At 55.9% G+C, this 15,977-nt stretch overlaps 2 protein-coding genes across 16 annotated transcripts in view; one reads left to right on the forward strand and one right to left on the reverse strand.

Annotated features, from left to right (window-relative positions):
- Positions 1-5: 5 nt before the first annotated feature.
- On the forward strand, positions 6-3,541 carry CCDC96 (coiled-coil domain containing 96). The gene has a single exon (XM_036328219.1). The coding sequence runs from the start codon at positions 384-386 to the stop codon at positions 2,142-2,144; it is 1,761 nt and encodes a 586-aa protein (XP_036184112.1). The 5' UTR covers positions 6-383; the 3' UTR covers positions 2,145-3,541.
- Positions 3,542-8,586: 5,045 nt separating this feature from the next.
- The window catches only part of LOC118666255 (TBC1 domain family member 14), a 168,432-nt gene continuing 161,041 nt past the window's right edge, over positions 8,587-15,977 (reverse strand). For 14 of the 15 annotated variants that reach the window (XM_036328307.1, XM_036328289.1, XM_036328279.1 and 11 more), the window contains 3 exons: positions 14,326-14,435; positions 11,383-11,641; positions 8,587-9,795 (listed from right to left, as the gene is read on the reverse strand). In XM_036328307.1, the coding sequence (XP_036184200.1) occupies positions 9,730-9,795; positions 11,383-11,641; positions 14,326-14,435 (435 nt within the window). In that variant the 3' untranslated portion in view covers positions 8,587-9,729. Of the gene's footprint in view, positions 9,796-11,382; positions 11,642-14,325; positions 14,436-14,516; positions 15,676-15,977 lie in introns of those variants that run through there. The other variant, XR_004970921.1, reaches the window with a different exon arrangement.

The raw sequence follows: 15,977 nt of genomic DNA on the forward strand, positions 1-15,977 counted from the left end.
TCGCGCAGGCGCCCGGCGCGCGCCACCGCGCGGGGGCTCGGCCCGCCGCTCTGCGCCTGCGCGCCCCTCGCGCGGGCCGTCCGCCCCGCCCAGCGCCTCCCGACGCCACGCCCCTTCCCGGGCGCTGGGAAACAGGCGGAAAGCAAGCCCGGCGGGCGCGCCACGCCCTTCTCGGCGCGAGCCTACGCCCTCTCCCAATCAACGCCGCCAGTCGTCCGACAGCGGCCTCCCATTGGTTTTGATCTGCTAGAAGGCGGGGAGAAGGGGCGGGATGTCGGTCGGACGCCTAGCCAATCGCCGGGCCCACCGCGAGCGCCCTGGTTGCCCCTGGAAACCGACCAGCCGGGAGCTGCGCTCAGCTGCGCAGGCCGAGTCCGAGAAAGATGGAAGGCCACTCGGAACACCCTGGGGACTCGGAGAAGGAATACGGAGATGTGGCGAGCCTGGCCCCGCGGCCGTCCGGGGTCAAGGCCAGCTCTGGCCCCCAGTCCCCAGCCGAGCCCGCGGAGCCGGTAGCCGTAGAGTCTTCGGAGAGAAGTTCCGCCGCGGTCGAGCCAGCCGAGCCCCCGGAGCCGGCCGAGTCGGACAAGCCGGCCGAGCTCGCCGAGCTCGGGGAAGGGCCGTTGGCCACCGAAGCTGAGGGATCCGGAGAGCGAGAGGGGCTCGGAGAGCGGGAGCGGCCGGCCGAGGCCGAGGCCGAGCCTGAGCCTGAGAAGCCGACCGAGGAGCCAGCCGAGCCGGGGTCCGAAGGCGGGCCCGGGCCCGAGGAACCCGAGAAGAGCGAAGAGGCGCCCGAGGAGGAAGAGGCGGAGACACCCGAGGAGGCAAGGAGTAAAAAAGCCTCATCGCAGGCTTCGGTGCGGCGGTCCGCCTCATCGCAGGCTTCGGTGCGGCGGTCCGCCTCATCGCAGGCTTCGGTGCGGCGGTCCGCGACCAGCCAGGAGGAGGCTGCGCCCGTCCCGGAGGCTGAGCGCGAGGAGCTGGAGGAGGAGGAGGAGGAGGAGGAGGAGGAAGAGGAGGAGGTGGTGGAGAGCGAGGTGAGCGCGAGGAAGAGCGTGGAAGGAAGTGAGAAGGGGCTGGACGAGGAGCTCAAGGATGCGGAGTTGGAGTGGACCGAGGAGGTGCAGAGGCAGCAGGAGCAGCAGCTGCGCTCCGAGCTCCTGGAGCAGTACCGCACCCTGAGGGTGGAGCGGAGCCACTACCAGCGCTACAACATCTACCTGCAGCACAAGATCTATGAGGCGCTGCGCAAGAAGAAGGGCCTGGAAGCGGCCGAGGTGCCCGAGAAGGGCGCGGAGCCCGAGGCCCCCGAGAAGGAGGAAGCCTACCTCCACTATCTGGCCCTGCTGGAGGAGCTCAGGAAGCAGGAGGCCGACGACCTGGACTGGTACCACCAGGAGCTGGACCAGCTGAAGCAGCAGTGCAAGGAGAAGGTCTCCAGGGTGGAGAAGGAATGGCGACGATTCCAGGCACTCAAGAAGCAGGTGGTGCTGCAGGCCATGGGCAGCTGTCGGCTGAGGGGCGGTCGCCAGGCCGCCCTGCGGGAGGTGGAGCAGATCCAGGCGCTGGAGGACAAGAAGGAGAAGGAGATGAGCGCCGTGCGGCTGGAGAACGTGCAGCTGAAGCAGAGCCTCGTGCATTTTGAAACCAGGATGCGGACCCAGGAGGGCACGTCGGACGGCTTGCTCCTCATCGACTTTGAGCAGCTGAAGATTGAGAACCAGACCTTCAATGAGAAAGTGGAGGAGCGAAACGAGGAGCTTTTGAAACTGCACGGCAAGGTGAACAACAATGTGCAAATCATCACCCACGTGAAGGAGAAGTTGCACTTTGTGGATATTGAAAATATGAGCAAAAAGGCGCAGCTTTTGGAGGTCGAGGCTCAGGTGGCCCTAAGGAGGGACATCCTGACCAAGACGAAGCAAGCTCGAGACAACCTGCGGCTCGACAACATCAAGTTGAACCAGAGGTGTGGGCTCCTGGGCAAGGAGTCTCTCCTCCGGGACATGGAGGAGAAGGTGGGCAGGACCGAACAGCTCCAGCAGCACTTGGAAAACCTGCAGCGCCACCACGCTGGGCTGGCTCTGTCCTGCCGGGGGGTGAAGCAGAAGATCCGGGAAGCCAGGGCCTTCCTCCCCTCCTGACGGGCTCACCTCGGCAGACGCTATTATCAGTTAACTTTTATTCTCCATGTGTTGCCATTCTTTAAAAGGCTTGTGATATTTAGGATGGAACTACATTTTGTATTTATCTCATACTCTTTCAGCTTCGAAATGAGTGAGTGCTGGGCACAAAATTGGGTTAGCAGTGGGTTTTATTATGGGGTCAAGCAAAGCAGGTCCAGAGGAACAAACAGCAGGTGGTGTGCCCCCTTCTCGTGAAACACTGTCGAGAGTCTTTTATATCTGAGCGACTCCATCATCTCAGCGACCTGATGCTAAGGAGAACTGCCCCTCCCCCATGTCGGAGCGGCAGCCAGTGGGCAGGATGTCCCCAGTTCCTGTGCCGATTATTAAATCTCTGCATTTATTAAACTGTGCACTCCCGAGTCAGCTTCAATTCAAACCTCATGACTCCCTTAGATGAACCTCGCTTCTGGGGTAATAAAACATCCAGGAAACGGGAAATGACGCAGGAAAGGGGCTGGTGTTCATCTCCCCTTTGCTCAGTGAAAGGCTCAGTCTGCTGAGCCGTGGAAGTTTGTTTCTGGCTCAATGGCAGCCTTCAAGTCTAATGAACTGTTTTCCTGGGCCCTCTAAAGGAAAGCATTGATCTCCCCCAATAAATGAAGGTTTGTTTTCTAGTGAAGACAGCGGGGGCTGTGTTTTGCCAGGTGCAATATGTATGGAGTGGGGAGTGCCAACTGCCCATAAGCCTCTTGTTTCCGGCGAGGCAACGGGACCCCACTCTGCACATGGTTTTACTCTGTATCATACGTTAAAATGCCTATCATTCCTCGTGTTAATGCAAGAAATAGCTGATAGGCGCAGCTCCTTAATTCAGAATTGGTGAATAACATTTTTAGGGGTGGGGGTAATGCTTTAGGGGCTTGGTCTTATTCTTTTTTAAAAAAAAACATGGTTTTATTGATTTCAGAGAGAGGAAGGGAGAAGGACAGAGAGCTAGAAACATTGATGAGAGAGAAACATCAATGGGCTGCCTCCTGCACACCCCTCGCCGGGATCAAGCCTGTAGCACGGCCTGTGCCCCTCACCAGGACTTGAACCGTGAACTCCAGACTCCTGGGACGACACTCAGCCAACGGAGCCACACTGGTTGGGCGGTTTTATTTCTTCTTAATCTTAGGCTAAATTTTGAGACGTGTGGATCTGGGATTGAAAGTATTCCCTTATCTCTAACCTTGAGTGCATCTCAAGGGTGATCTATTTTTTGGTGCTAAATACCTTTTAAGAATGGCAGAAACCCCACTCAAAGCAGATGACTCCATTGGTCTGGGGAATGTCCCAATAACTTTGTCTTTTGATGCATTTTGTTTTAAAGTGTTTTTCCTTTGATGGCAATAAAGGTTGATTGAAATTTCTTTTTACATCCCACATCTTGAATACACGTGTTATCATATATACTAATCCTACCACACAGACGTAACCCCGAGGGGAGGGAAGAGCTTCACTTCCTACTCCCACTCTCCTCATCCTCTACCAGTTCTGTCTTTTCTCTGCCTGTTCATCGGCGCCAGTGAAGGAGTACATCGCTGGCAACAGAACATTCTCTTCTTTGAGCCTCATACAAAAAGCAACACTGGGTGGCTCTGTGGTTGGGAGACTTCCGAGTGCAACTACCAATATGCCTCGCCTTCACCAAGCAAATGGCCTTTGTCAGCGCCCATCCCTTAGGCTCACAAGAGGGGAAGAGGTGTCCTCAGCTGACTTTGCCACGTTAGCAATTATCCAGGTCGAACCGAACACCCGCATCGGCCATGGCCTCCGCATCAGGCAGGTCTGAGTGCCAAGATACAAGAAGCGTGAGGCTGGCATTGGCTTTTGTTGCCAATCCTCACCCAAGGGTATTTTTTCCATTGAATTTCAGAAAGAGTTTGGTCCGAGGGCTGACACTAGCCGCTGTGCGGGCCTCGGACAAGGCTGGCCTCGCTTTAGGGGCACGGCTACCAGTGCCGCTCAGATTCTATCACTGCTACAATGTTACCGTTAATTAGGAGACAATGTTGGTTACTTCACAAGGTTGTTTCTAAATAGATTATACAAGAGCTTTTAATCTCGATGGAATACTACTCAGCCATAAAAAAAGAAAATTTTACCCTTTGCGACAGCATGGATGGACTTTGAGAGCATTATGCTAAGTGAAATAAGCCAGACAGAGAAAGACAAGCACCATATGATCTCACTCATATGTGGAATCTAATGAACAAACTGAACTAATAAGCAAAAGAAAGACAGAGAGAGAGAGAGAGCAGGCAGACAGCTCTCAGTGGTTGGGGTCAGGGGGTGCGGAAGGATTGAGCAAAAAAGAAAAAAAATTATAAAACCCACTTTTACTTAACAAAACAAAGATGTTGGGTACCCTTTTTACCTTGTTTGCAGAAAAGGAAAACGATGCTTAGAGAATTACAATGCTGCTCCTCACCTTCGGCTAACTGCTCCTTAAACCTGGGTTTATTTTTGAGCTGTTTAAGAAGGGCTGTTGAAACGGGCAGAGGCCCTGCCCCTCCATCCACAGGGAACCTCCAGGGCTCAGGCATCGGGAGCTGGGCCTTGGCATGGCCGTGCGGGAGTAGCCATCCTAGAGCAAGCAGGCTGAAGGGAGGAGCGGGGCAGCTCCGGGATCCCTGGGACCTGAGATCGTGTTGAGCCCCGGGGTGGGGGGTGGTGGGGGGCGCGAGTGGGCCTGAGCTTCACGCTGCCCATCAAGGCTTCCTCTGCCAGTCCACCCGAGATACCCTTCCTCTGGTCCAGCTGGTGGCCAACAGCTCATCCCTAGTCCACCTTGGTGTCACCCTGCCTCTCCGCCCACCTGCTGCAGTGTCCTCCAACCAGCTCCTCCCCCCAGTTTCAATTAGGAAAACATTCGCCAACTTCTACCCCCACTGCTCCTGCAAGACCCTGAGGCCGGTGCCCAGGAGCTGGCCTGGGGCCAGCCTGGCACACAGGAGGGGCTCTGGGGAGTGACTCCAGGCCTCACCCCAAACCCTGCCTGTGGAGCGTGGAGCGGAGGAGGCAGGCTGCCCAGGCCTGGGGGCAAGCGGGCTCTCTGGGAGGGTGTGTCTGCACAGAGGCTGGGGGCCACAGACCAGGGGGAACCCAGCCCTGCCATGCACTGGCTGCGGGAGCCCCGGCAGATCACTTGAGTCACACCTGTGAAATGGGCACAATGACAGAGCAGCTGTAGAGACATGAGGTCACAGAGCACTTAATACAGGGGTGGCCAGCCAGCGATGTGACCACAACCGTGTGGACGAAAGGGGCCACATGCTGACCAGACCGGCTCAGGGAGGCCTGCATGGCGGTCTTGCAAACTCAGAGACCTAAAGTCACCACAAAGGATGGTCTGAAATTAAACTTTAACTAAAAGCAGTGATGGTGGGCAGTTACGTCCTGGGCCAGTATCTTCACTGACGAGGTCAACCTTCACCTTAACTGAGCCTGTCTGTCTTTTTGCATCTATGATAACACACCCTTTGAAATGTCTGGGTAACTTGTAACTTCCCTTTTTCTGGAGCCCCTGGGGCACAACCAAATGTGCTGGGCGCCAGGACAGAGACCACCAATTCCTTCATTATCATGTTAATTGTTCCTGCGCCCACCTAAGTATGTGTCCATCATTTTACTTTTTATCCAATCCCAGGGGTTTCCTCGCTTTGCTTTATCCCTCCTCCTTAATCTGTCACCAGTGAATTCCATGTAACCCACCTACGTCCCTCCTTTGATTGCAAATGTATAAATACAAATGTAACCCCGCCATTCTCCGGAGCATTATCTCAATTCGTTGAGGTTCTGCTTCCCGGCATATGTCCACAGTTTGGCTCAAATAAACTCACAAAAATTCTTCACAGGTTTCAATGATTTTTACATTAACAACCGTGACCACCCGTCCATCGCTCACCTCGCACGCAGCCTGTGGAGAAGAGAAACGGCGGCGGCGGCCAGGGAGCAAAGCAGTTCACTGGTGGGAAAGGTGGGGCTGCTGGGCACCATGTGGGGCCAAAGACATCGGAGTGGATGCCCCAGAGCTGCTGGTCCCAGTCTCCGTGAGGATGGGTGGGGAGGCGGGCTCAGGGGGCATATTCCCAGGACAGGCATGGAGGCTGAGGTGCTGTGCGGGGTGGACAGGGGGTGGCAGCATCTGGGACAGTCACAGGGGACAAACACAAGAGAGCGCAGCCCTCAGGGCTCCCTCCTGGGTCTCCTGTTCTGGCCTGACAGGTACCCCCCAGGCACCCCCGTGTGACCCACAGGATTACTCCCACTGCCTGGTGACCCTGAGGATCACTTCAGCCACCCCTTAAAGGGCAGTATTAATGATGTCCGCTCCACAGACAGGAACCAGGGTCCACACTAGCCCAGGGGAGAGCCCAGGGCGCCCGCTGATGGGGGGGTTCGGGGGGAGGGGAAGGTGAGGGGCAGGGGCTGGACATCAGCACCTGGCTGACAGGCTCCAAGCAGTTTCTGAGGAAGCGGGGACCTGACGGGCAGGGCGCAGGCTCAGGAGTGGGGGCAGGTGAGTGGCAGACTAGTGGGAAATGCTACAGCTGGGGGCAGAGTCAAGTTTGAGGGGGCAGCCAGTCCAGGGCTCCCCTTCAGCTTGGAAGGGGCGCACTAAATTCCTGAACCCCTTAACCAAATTACCCCAACGGTACCATCCTTTTGATCTCAACGATCCTTTTAAGTGATGTTTGAAATACTGGAACAGCATAACACTCCAAGTCAAATATTTGCCATACTTTACGGTAAGAACTTCAATTTTAAACCCGACTACAGGGAATATAAGTAACAATTTTACATGAGTTTTATTTAATAAAACCATATATTTACAATTCAAAAAGTCCTGATTTGATACACTTTACTACATAAGATCAAAGGCTAACTGTACAGCAATGAAAACATGGTATGTATCAAGTGTTAGCAGACATTTTCTACCAGCAAACTATTTAAAATAGTCACACTGAACAGCTAAGAACGCTCTTCTACAGGGAAGCCTGGCTCTAGAGGAGGCCCCGAGGCCCGGGCGGCTGCATCCGGTCCAGGCCGCGGGCGGGATGTGTGGGCTCCGAGGGTGGGCCTCCAGGTTTGTTCCCAGTTTTCTTAATGGATACTGGCAAGTGGAGCAGCACAGCCCTGAGCCCGGAAGCAGTCCTCTGTGCAGGGGCCACGTGCTCTGACGCGGATGAGAACTTCCTGGGCTCTGAAGGGCACAGAGCCAGCCAGCCAGCCAGCCCTCACGGGGTCCCTGAGCAGGTCACAAAAACCTTCTGAACTAGAGACTTGTAAGTATTCTGATGACATGGAATCTTGTTTAAAAATGTAATGCAGCTCTGGCCGGTGCTCAGTGGTTAGAGTGTTGGCCTGTGGACGGAAGGGCTGCAGGTTCGATTCTTGGTCAAGGGTACGTACCTTGGCTGCAGGTTCCCCAGCCCCTGTCGGGCACCTGGGGCGGGGGGGCGGCGGGGGGGGGGGGCAACCAATCAATCAATGTGTCTCACTTGGTTGCTTCTCTCTCTCTCCCTCCCTCCCTCCCTCCCTCCACTCTCTTCCACTCTCTCTAGACATCAACGGAAAAAATATCCTCAGGTGAGGATTAAAACAACCCAAAAACTTAATGCAAATTACTATCCAAAGAGGTTCAAGCCGACGAAACCCGTTCAGGGCTGGGTCTGAATGCACAGATGCACTCTGAGGGCCCCACCGCCGGCTGCACCACTTCCTGTCACGACAGAAGGAACAGCCTATGGGCGGTAAGAAAAGGTGCAGGTCTCAGGAACAGGAAGCGCGCCATGGAAGGAACGGGCGCCCCTGCGCAGCGGCTCAGTCGGATGACATTCAGCATCGGGGTGTCAGGACCGGCTGCTCTGTCTGGAAGGCTCAGGCAGATCTTCTCCCAGAGGTCGGCGAGTCAGCACTAAAGGCCAAGGCAGAGAGTGGCTTCCATGCTGCTCTGCAGCCGCCCTGGGGAATGCATGGGAGACAGAGAACAAAGGCAATTCCGGGGAAAGGACGCACAGAGCGCAGCCAGGACAGAGGCACGAGGGCGGCCACTGGCTGGCAACTCGCTATTGCACTGCAAGTGTCATCAGTGGACACGGCAGACACAGAAAACCTATCAAACAGCGCACAGCCAGCTTCACCACCGCCCACCACCCCCCAGGGCTCCTCGTTGCAGGTTACATACTGGAAGCTGAGGGCACTCTCAACATCAGACACAGGACCAGCCCGGCGGGCGGGGGATGCTCCCTGGGCTGGGAGTCCAGCCGAGAAAGGCCAGAGCCAGACCCCAGCATGCACCACACGGCTGCTGGTGCCCTGCCGCCGGGTCGCCCACACCCCCAGAGATCAACATGCCAACAGATTATCCTGTGGGAACCTGTTTCCATAGAGAGGTGCCGGTCCTTTGGACTACTTTGTGCAAAAACTATTCATTTATTGAAGTTGGATAACCAAAGTCCCTAATACAAAGTTCTCAAAATTCATCAAGGAAAATCTAGAACAAAAGAGGTGCTCATGAACTTGGGGAACCAGCTAGAACGGGAGGGTTGACGGTAAGGACACTGAAAATGTGACAGACTCTCTGGGCCACTGGATATGCGCGGCTCGCTTCTCGGTCCTCAGGAGAGTCCATCTTTAAGCCAAATGTGCGAGGAGGAAACAGGCACTCAGGGCTGCCGCTGCCGTCCAGGTGACAAAGGACAGAGGAGCAGTCTGTCAGAGCAAGAGAGCAGGGCCACACAGACACACACACACACTCACTGTGCTGTCCGTGCCTGCACACTAATGAGCAGGGCAGGCTTAACACGCTGTGACTTAAAGGGAGACGGTGTCCATTCTGTTTCCATCGGCTTCAGGGTTGTCTCTGCCGCCTGGGGCCTTCTGTGTGCAGAGCTCCTCCTGCTCCCCTTCCCTCCATTGCCCCACAGGGGCCGGGCGACCTCTGGGAGCGCAGGGCTCCTGCTGGGCCTACGCGTGCATGTCGGCCCTGGCGCTGTGACTGTCAAGGCAACATGGTAAGACGTCACTCCGAGGGCAGGTGAGTCCCAGGGCGTCCACGAGAGCTCGTGCGCCTTAATGCATCTTTGGTAGGTGGGCTTTAACAACTGGACCTGTCTCTGGAGCGATTACCTCAGTAACTAAATCAGCAATCCCTTTCCTATCAAAATAGGTAACCAAGGGCCAGTAACATCTCTGAGGTCTCCCAAACACCTTCTCATGCACCTCGGCTAAGAAAGACTACGCCCTGGCGGTAGTGACATAGAAGCAGCGCAATTTAATTATGTTTGCTGAAGAGGGAGAGAGTCGCCGCCCTACTTTTAAACCATGCAGTGTGCAGTGGTTGCCATGTCAATACTAGGTCATCATTCCACTGAGCTTAAGGCTGAGCCTTGGTTTAATCCTTTAAAAGTTTGGTTTGTTTTAAGGCCAACTGCAGGTCCAGGAACCAAACAGGAAAAGAGCCCCCGTTCTCAGCTGCGAGTGTGTCCGCCCCAAACAGCACGGGTGCGCTGGCAGCTCTGCTCCGGTGCCGAGCGCGAGTCCGCCTGCCGCCTCAGTGTCTGAGCGACGGGCTTCCTTTCTCCATCTCCCGGCTGTCCCTCTGCAATGCCGTCAGCACCTGGAATCACAGGGCACACACTGACCACAGGTCCCAGGGGCTACCTCCCCTCTGCTGCTCCACACCGGCACCCGCGCACCTCTCTGACGTGGAGACCATCAGGCCATCTCTGCACCAATGCCCTCCCACCCGTCCCACCAGCCACAGACGGGGTGCAGGGCTCTCCCTCACATCGCCCCGTGCTCCCCACTGCGAAGCCAGCTGCTCCCTCCTTCCTGAGCTTCCCAAGGGGCTGGGCTCCCTCCTCTCTGCTCTCAGTGCTTAGTTAACACCTTTGTTTTGTAAATATTACTTCCCGCTGTGATTGCTTAATGACAGCAATGACAACAGCTATAGTTCTTGAATCCCTCACTCCACAGGCGCCCCTCACAGCTGTTTACTCCGCACCAGCAGCACAGGAAGGTACCCCCATCAAGGTAACCCCTATCATAAGGCACCTGAGCAACAGCGCCCACAGATGTGACTTGCTCCCAAACAGCTCACCGGCTCAAATCCACATCTGTCTGACTTCCACACCCAGGGACCCAGGGAGCACCGGTGCTGACCCACCAGCAGCCAGGCACCCGCCACTGTCCGTACAAGCCACAGGGAAGGCAGGAATGTTTAGGTCTCAAAAGGGGGCACCAAGGACTGATGACAGATAAAAGCTGCCCCACCTCTGCACAAACAGCACTGCCACCCAAACAAATACCCACCTGTTTGTAAAGCTCACCAGGTCTTCCCTCGGGTACAGCCTGTAGGACTGTGCCCAGACCACAATGCCCCCTGTCGGAGCTGTGTGGAACTCCATGGTGCTCACCCCTCCCCCCACCCTCTACCCCCAGCAAGCTAACTCCTATCACTAGCCCACTATGGTGTCCAATAAACTCTGACCTCATTTTAACCAGTAATTTTTACTTAGTTCCTAAAGTATATGAAGCAAAATATCAGATCTGGGTTTGATCCTTTCCTCTTTGTGTGTGTGTGTGTGTGGGGGGGGGGTGTATGTATGTATGTGGCGGGGGTGGGAGTGTGTGTGGCTGTGTGTGTAGGGTATGTGTGGCTGTGGGTAGGTGTGTGGGGGTTGTCTGTGTGTATGATGTTGTGTGTGTGTATCAGGTGTGTGTATGGGTGTATGGGGATTGTGTGTGTGTGTGTGTTTATGGGCTCTGTGTATGGGTGGGTGTGGGGGGTGGCCACAGGGAAGCACCTGGGACTTGGAAGGAAGAGCAGCAGCCGTGACTGCACGTGTGGGAAGGTGAAGGAGTAACGCAGCCCAGGGAAGCGGGGGCAGGACCTCGTCTGGGAGCACCTCTCCGGGAGGAGCGGCTGGGCGAGTGCCAGTCCCCGTGGCTTCCGTCTCAGGCATTTTAAGGGGGTTACACATGCTGTCTGCCACGCAGGGGCACCGTGAGGACAAACCAGCTGGCCTCCCAGGGCCGCAGAAAGGGTGGAGGCTGAGGTGCCTCGGCCCCTGCATCTGACAGGCCCCTTGGCAGAGCCGGCCTCAGAGCCAGGTCTCCAGCGCAGGAACCACCGAGAGGGCTGCCTCCTCAGAGGACTCTGCACAAGGGCTCCAAGGAAGGAAGGACCAAAAGGCCCGCTTACCTGAGCCCACTTCTTGTTGCGACTCTGCATCTGAACTGCAGCGATGGAGGCAAAAACCTCGTCTGCAGGCAGGTCCTCGGGCAGCCTGGTGAGGAACTGGGCGACGTGGATGAAGTCCATCCTGGTCAGGATGTCCTCGAACAGCCTCAGGATGCCCAGGGCCGTGCGGAACAGGAACTCCTCCCCATCTCGGCAGAACACGTCCCAGATGCGGCAGGCCAGGTCGAGGGGCAGAGACTTACTGTACAAGGTAAAGATCCTGCAGAGAGTGGAGCGCTTCAGGGGGGCTGGCAGACAAGGAGCCCTGAATCGGCTGTGCTCCACTCCATGCTCCCCAGTCTGACTATCATCTTAGATACAAACATGGGGCCGGGTGCGGGGCACGAGGCCTGCGCTCATTCCGAAGGCCAACGTGAAAAGGCTTTCACACGGAATCTAGAACAAGCACAATTCCTCATCACTGCTACTGTTACTTCTACATGCAGCAAATATTTACCCAGGACTATGAGCTACGCTGCTGGCAGGCGCTGGACATGAGGTTACTAAGGCAGAGAGAGCACAGAGTCTGGTGAGGGGCTGAGAACAGCAAACAGAAATGCACCACTCCGCGTCCACGTGCACGTGAATAGGACTATATGCTTTCCTCCCAGTAGGGGTCAGTAAAGGAACAAAGGAAATTTTTCCAAATAAATTTGACTGCAGATTACAAATTCTGATCTTAACAATGCAAACCATCAGATGAAGAAATGAAATACGAGTATGTCTTCCCTTAAAGAACTGTGATCGCCACGCCCTGGCCAGTGTGGCTGGTGGCCGGGCGGCAGCCTGTGCACCAAAGGCCGCTGAGAGGTCCCGGTGCCCTGTCTCCAGTCTCTAGCTGGAGAGCATTCTCAATTCCACCTGGAGGACGTGATAGTTTTTCAGAAAATGAAACAGAATGGACCCAATCCACAGTCCTACCTCTTCCTGCCATTCGCTCACAGAGATCAAGCCCTCACATCTTAAAAGCAGAGTCTCGAGTGAAAAGTGATCAGAAAATAGAGTAGCGATAAGGGGGAGAGTGACAACAGATATTTCTTGAACAGAACATTCTGGAGTTCAGATGAGTGTGGCCTCCATTAACGACTTAGATATTCTGAACTTTACAGAATGAAGCCAACATGCGAACAATCAAGAAAGCTGTGGTCAGAGCCCGCGCCTGTGCTCAGGCCTCACCCAGGCGGTACGGTTCTCCGTGCACTAGCGCCTGAGCTCTGAGCCCTCCTGTGGAGGCAGCCAGCCTGTCGCCAGGCTGGCTGAAGACTGCTTCTGCTAGTCACTGTCCTTTGGTGATGAGGATGCACTGTAGCATCGAACAAACACCATTCCCTGTCCCCAGGGGGGAGGATGTGTGGATTTAACGGCGAGCAGGGGGAGGCAGGGACGGCTTGTCTGATGTGTATGTGTGTGAGAGCGTGCATATACACACACCTGTTAACAGGATGGTCAGGGAAGAACGCATCACTGACAAGTGACATTTGCATAAAGCCCTGAAGAGGAAGCCAGGAGCCAAGAGAAGGGTTGGAAAGCACCCAGGTTCCCAAGCTCTGAGGCAGAAGCAGGCCTGGCAAATCCCAGGAAGAGCCAGGAAGCCCCAGGCAGAAGCCGAAAGCAGCGAAGGGGAGAACACGCGGAGAAGCCGAGGCTGGGCTGGGGCAGGGGGCGGCCAGGCTTTACTCTACAGGACGGGGAACCGGTGGAGGTCTGTCCAGAGGAGGGCCATCCCCTGTGCGGGGAGGTGCGTGTCGGGGACGCAGGTCCCGGCGGCCACTGAAACCAGGCCTGGTCAGAGCAGCTGGCAGCAGCGAGGTGGCCCGAAGTCAAGAGACTCTGGACAGACCCTGCAGTGAATTTTCCTCACAGAAAATGCAGCAGGACCCAGGGGCGCTGAGCCTCCAATTTCTCATCTGTGAAGCAAACCTGGCTCTCGGTGCTTCTGATCTCAGCTGGGGGCACTGCGAGCCCTCACCCGCTGGGCCGGGAGAGCAGGCGACCGCGCCTGGCCATCTCTTGCATTCCCACAAATCTCTCGGGCACCACCGCTTGCCCCGCTCCACTCCCTTCTCCACCCACTTTGCAGCCTCGGCTCAAACCCTGGTCTTTCTCCCTTAACCTGCCTCTGCCTACAGGCTTCCCTGTCTCCCACGTAACCTAACACTCACTTCTGGGGATACCCCTCCTTCATCTTCGCCCAATCAAAAGCCTTGCCCCTGCAATGCCGCCCAAGCGCCTCAGCGTGGCATCCAGCACACACTGGACCTGACCTCTCACCTGCCACCCTCCAGCCTTCCCTCCGGCCCAGCGTCGCCAGGCCACCTGCTGGAGGCCTGCTAGTTCTGCACCACCACGTGCCCCTATCAGGCTGGGGCTGGGGCTCATGTTCGCTGCCCCTGTGCACTCTGACCCTTAAGCTGGGTCCAGGGTCGCTGTCCTCCGCCTGCTTCAGAGACACACTTCATGTGCAGCACAGCACCCACGGGCATGTCTTCCTCTAGGAAAGGCTCTGCAGGCAAGCTCCGTGCTCTGCGCACCACCGCCGTCCAGGTCCCAGCAGAGCCCGGCACAGCCAGACCTGGTGCTCAGTGGCACTGTTTTGTCTTCCGGACGGAAAGTATGTCAGTCACCGGTGACTGACAGGTCGCTTAACGTGTTAATAATGGGTAAATGGCGCTTTGAAAGCAAACAGGTCCAAGACACCACTTCTCCCCTGAAGGAGTTCAGAGGGACCAGGTAGGGTCACAGAAAATAAGAGTAACAAGGAAGAGTGAATGGTGCCAGCAGAGGACTGGGGCTGGAGCTGGGAAAACAGAGGCAGCGGCGTGGGCAGCTGAGTCCTGAAAGGAGCTGGCCGTGAGGACAGTGGAACATGGGGCAGGAGGTGTGAAAACAAAAATGCGGACTTACCAATCGATTAGGTAGATGTCTGGAGTTAAGCTGTTTTTCTTGAAATGAGTAAATAATTTCGGCAAATTTTCTTCAAAGAATACCTCAAATGCGGCAAAATAAGTCAACATCTGGGGAGATAATGTGAAATACACCAGTAAACTAATTATCAGCACACGTGCCCTGCGGCGTCCCGTGCCCAGCGAGCCTACCCCACGGGCTCCGATGCTGGTGAGACCTTTCCGCAGTCACGTGCCCTTTAACGGCGCGCCCACTGCCTCAGACTCAGTCTCCGCACCCGGAACCGGCCGCAGCGCAGTGTGAACTCCGTGTGCACCGGGAGAGCAGAAACCCAGGGCCGCTCGCTGAGATGCCGCTTCCCGTGGTGTCGGGGACGGGACCGAGATATCCCGAGTTTGCCGGTGTGCACTGGCGCATCCTCACAGTAACACCACGAGCTACACCTTGTTATTCCTCCAGGTGCAGAGAGGAAGCTGACAGCCGGAGAAGGTGCACAGCCTGCCAGGAAGGTCACGTGAGCGTGTGGCCGGGACCTGACCCGTGTCTGTTCCTCTGCCAAGGGAGCCTTTAGGGTCACTCCTCTAGGACCGGGAAGGAACTCGTGGCTGAATAATCTGACACATGCACACCGCGCTCCCAGCCCCCAGCCTTGCCAGGCCCAGGCAGCACCGCTCCGGCTCCGGCTCCGGCTCCGGCTCCGGCTCCGGCAAGCAGCGAGGGAGGAAACACGCGGGGAGGAGCGGCGGGCACAGCCGGCACTTCACCAGCACAGGCTTTCGACCGCCTGCAGGGCCTGTGGGATGCAGTGCGCAGGGAGCCGTGTGGAACTGCGCTGCTGCTGGACGGGGAGGGCGCCAGCGGAGAGGCGGGCGGGCTGCTCCGTGTACTGCGGGGAGGCATGTGGGCAGGGTGCTCTCGGGCGCTGCCTGCTCCCCTTAATGAATGGTTGTTCTGTAAACCAGAGTTCCCAATGGGGCACTCTCCTCCCAGGGGACATCTGGCTAGGTCTGAGGACGTTTTTGGTTGTTACAGCGAGGGGAGGTGCTGCTGGCACTCAGCGGGTAGAGGCCAGAGAAGCCATTCAATGCCAGGACAGCCCCACCACAGCGTCCAGCCCCAAGGTCAACAGCGCTGCTACTGAGAGGCCCTGCTGTAAATGAAGGTCCAGTCAGCATTATGATTCTCTGGTTCTTCCTTAGTAATTAGGCTAAAATTCTTCAGTACATTTGTATCATATGTTGCCAAAGAGAAAACTGGGGTCTTCAAAATTAGGAACTATTTAGATGTAAATCATTTTATTCTATGGGAAAAGTTCTTGCTGGCAGGACCGTAAGTGCCGCTGGAGGAAACCTAAGAGCAGAAACAATAAGGATCCTCCATCATCCCTATGAACTGTGGTCCTTTAACAGTTACATATGGGAGCCATTAAGGCAGATGTTCCACTCCATATACTTTTAAAAAAAGTGTCACTTCATCTTAAATACTTCTTTAGAGCACGATTCTGTGCAAACACTGCTACTGCACTGGATCTAGCACCAGACTGCAACGAACCCTTCTGTATTCCCCTAAACCCCATTTTTAAAGTTCTTCAACTTTCACACCGAAATGTAATTTTAAATTATTGTTAAATAATTATAAATACTTGTGTGACA

This window comes from Myotis myotis, unplaced genomic scaffold (assembly GCF_014108235.1).
Source record: "Myotis myotis isolate mMyoMyo1 unplaced genomic scaffold, mMyoMyo1.p scaffold_m19_p_1, whole genome shotgun sequence".
Classification (NCBI taxonomy): Eukaryota; Metazoa; Chordata; class Mammalia; order Chiroptera; family Vespertilionidae; genus Myotis; species Myotis myotis.